This window comes from Octodon degus, unplaced genomic scaffold, assembly GCF_000260255.1.
Source record: "Octodon degus isolate 3935 unplaced genomic scaffold, OctDeg1.0 scaffold00090, whole genome shotgun sequence".
NCBI classification, from domain to species: Eukaryota; Metazoa; Chordata; class Mammalia; order Rodentia; family Octodontidae; genus Octodon; species Octodon degus.
In genome coordinates, this window is record NW_004524666.1 from 10,712,342 (window position 1) to 10,713,873 (window position 1,532).

Consider the following 1,532-nt stretch of genomic DNA (forward strand, 5'->3'; position numbering starts at 1 on the left):
AGTTTCCTGTGCCTTTTGGGCTTCAGTGTCACCATTTTCAAACAGTGTAGCACCTTCCACACCAGGCTCCTGCTTCTCTTCCTTCCTGCCTTTAGCTCCTGCGTTATTCCTTGGTCCAGGTTCTTTCTTGGTAGATGTTTTTCTCGGTTTAGATTCAGATTTCGGTGGAGCAGGTTTGGTTGATGATCTGGTAGGCCATCTCAGGTGCGCCTCTGCAGACTGCGCCTCCTGACAATGGCTCAAGGGTTTCCGATGCCTTACGGCTGGGAGGAATTGTGAAACTTCCCGAAATCATGCTTAGGTCTTGAGTCAGGCCAAACTACCAGGAGCATTTCTTTCCACCTCCACATGTAAGAATTTTCTTGCTTCCTCTTCGGCATAAAGACTGGTGGGTCCGTGTAAAGTCAGTCATCCTTAAATGGGATGTACATCACAGTTTTTTGTAAAGGCAGAGGTCTGAATCTGAGAGAAAGTCTTATACAATAAGCAATCTTTTTTTTTACATTTTTGAAGAATCATACATCTGGAATCATAAATACATTTAATATAGCATGAGATTAACAATAATGAATTACCATACTCATGTGAAAACCTTGTTTCTTAATTTAGTTTCTTACCAAGAGCATCTTTTATGAGAAAACACTATTGTATTTTTTTTCAAAAAACTTTATCTTTTAACCAATGACCAAGTTATTGAAGGTCTCTCCTAAAATACTATTGAGATTAGTGGGAACTCCTTATTAATGAACAAAGGTTGGCCACCCTTTGTTCATCAATTTGAATCCTTTCTAATAATTTCTCCCCATTTAAATGTATTTTTTTAAATGTATTTGGTACTGGGTCTCACTATGCAGATCAGACTTGTAGTGATCCTCCTGCTTTCAGCCTCCCCAGCGCTGGGATTACAGTGTAGACTTGATCACCGGCTCAGCACGCCTGAGGGTGGGCCCAGTGCAGCATGCAGTGCTGGGGATTGCACTGCATGCCTGAGCATTTGCTTAGTCTGATGAGCTACCTCACTGGCTCTCTCTAATGTATTTTTGTTAGTCATCTAAATTTTCTTTTAGTAACCTGTGAGTAAACCAATTTTGATATCACTTGGGCCATCTGATAACTGGGGAAAAAGCATGCCTTTAAGTCTATATCCCAAATTATATTATGAATAAGTGACCAAAAAAAGAGGAACTAAAAAAAAAAAAAAGAGGAACTATTCACAGAATAGCACACAAACATGTAAACACAGAGAATACACAAACATCCTCACAAAATCTGCTGCTGAGACAGCTCAGTGGCCTTAAATGCCTGCTTAAGTGAAGTCCTGAGTTCGATCCTCGGTATCAAAAAACAAAACAAAATAGTAGGGCGTCTTTAGAAAACCAAGTGCACTCAAATATATTCCCGACCAAATTAAATTATAGTAACTCTATTACAACTTTTAGAAATTTATAATTAAGACTAGTCAGGGCTGGTGAGATGGCTCAGTGGTCTAAAGCACCTACTTAAAACAAGCTTAGCAATAGCACAGGGACCAC

The 1,532-nt window shown here is 39.6% G+C and overlaps 1 protein-coding gene across 1 annotated transcript in view; it reads right to left on the reverse strand.

Moving 5' to 3' along the window:
• Positions 1-6: 6 nt before the first annotated feature.
• Positions 7-1,532, reverse strand: part of LOC111818397 (high mobility group nucleosome-binding domain-containing protein 3-like) — a gene marked incomplete at its 3' end in the record, with an annotated part of 4,990 nt that continues 3,464 nt past the window's right edge. The window contains exon 2 of the mRNA XM_023722325.1: positions 7-256. Coding sequence (XP_023578093.1) covers positions 7-256 — 250 coding nt within the window. The remainder of the gene's footprint in view (positions 257-1,532) is intronic.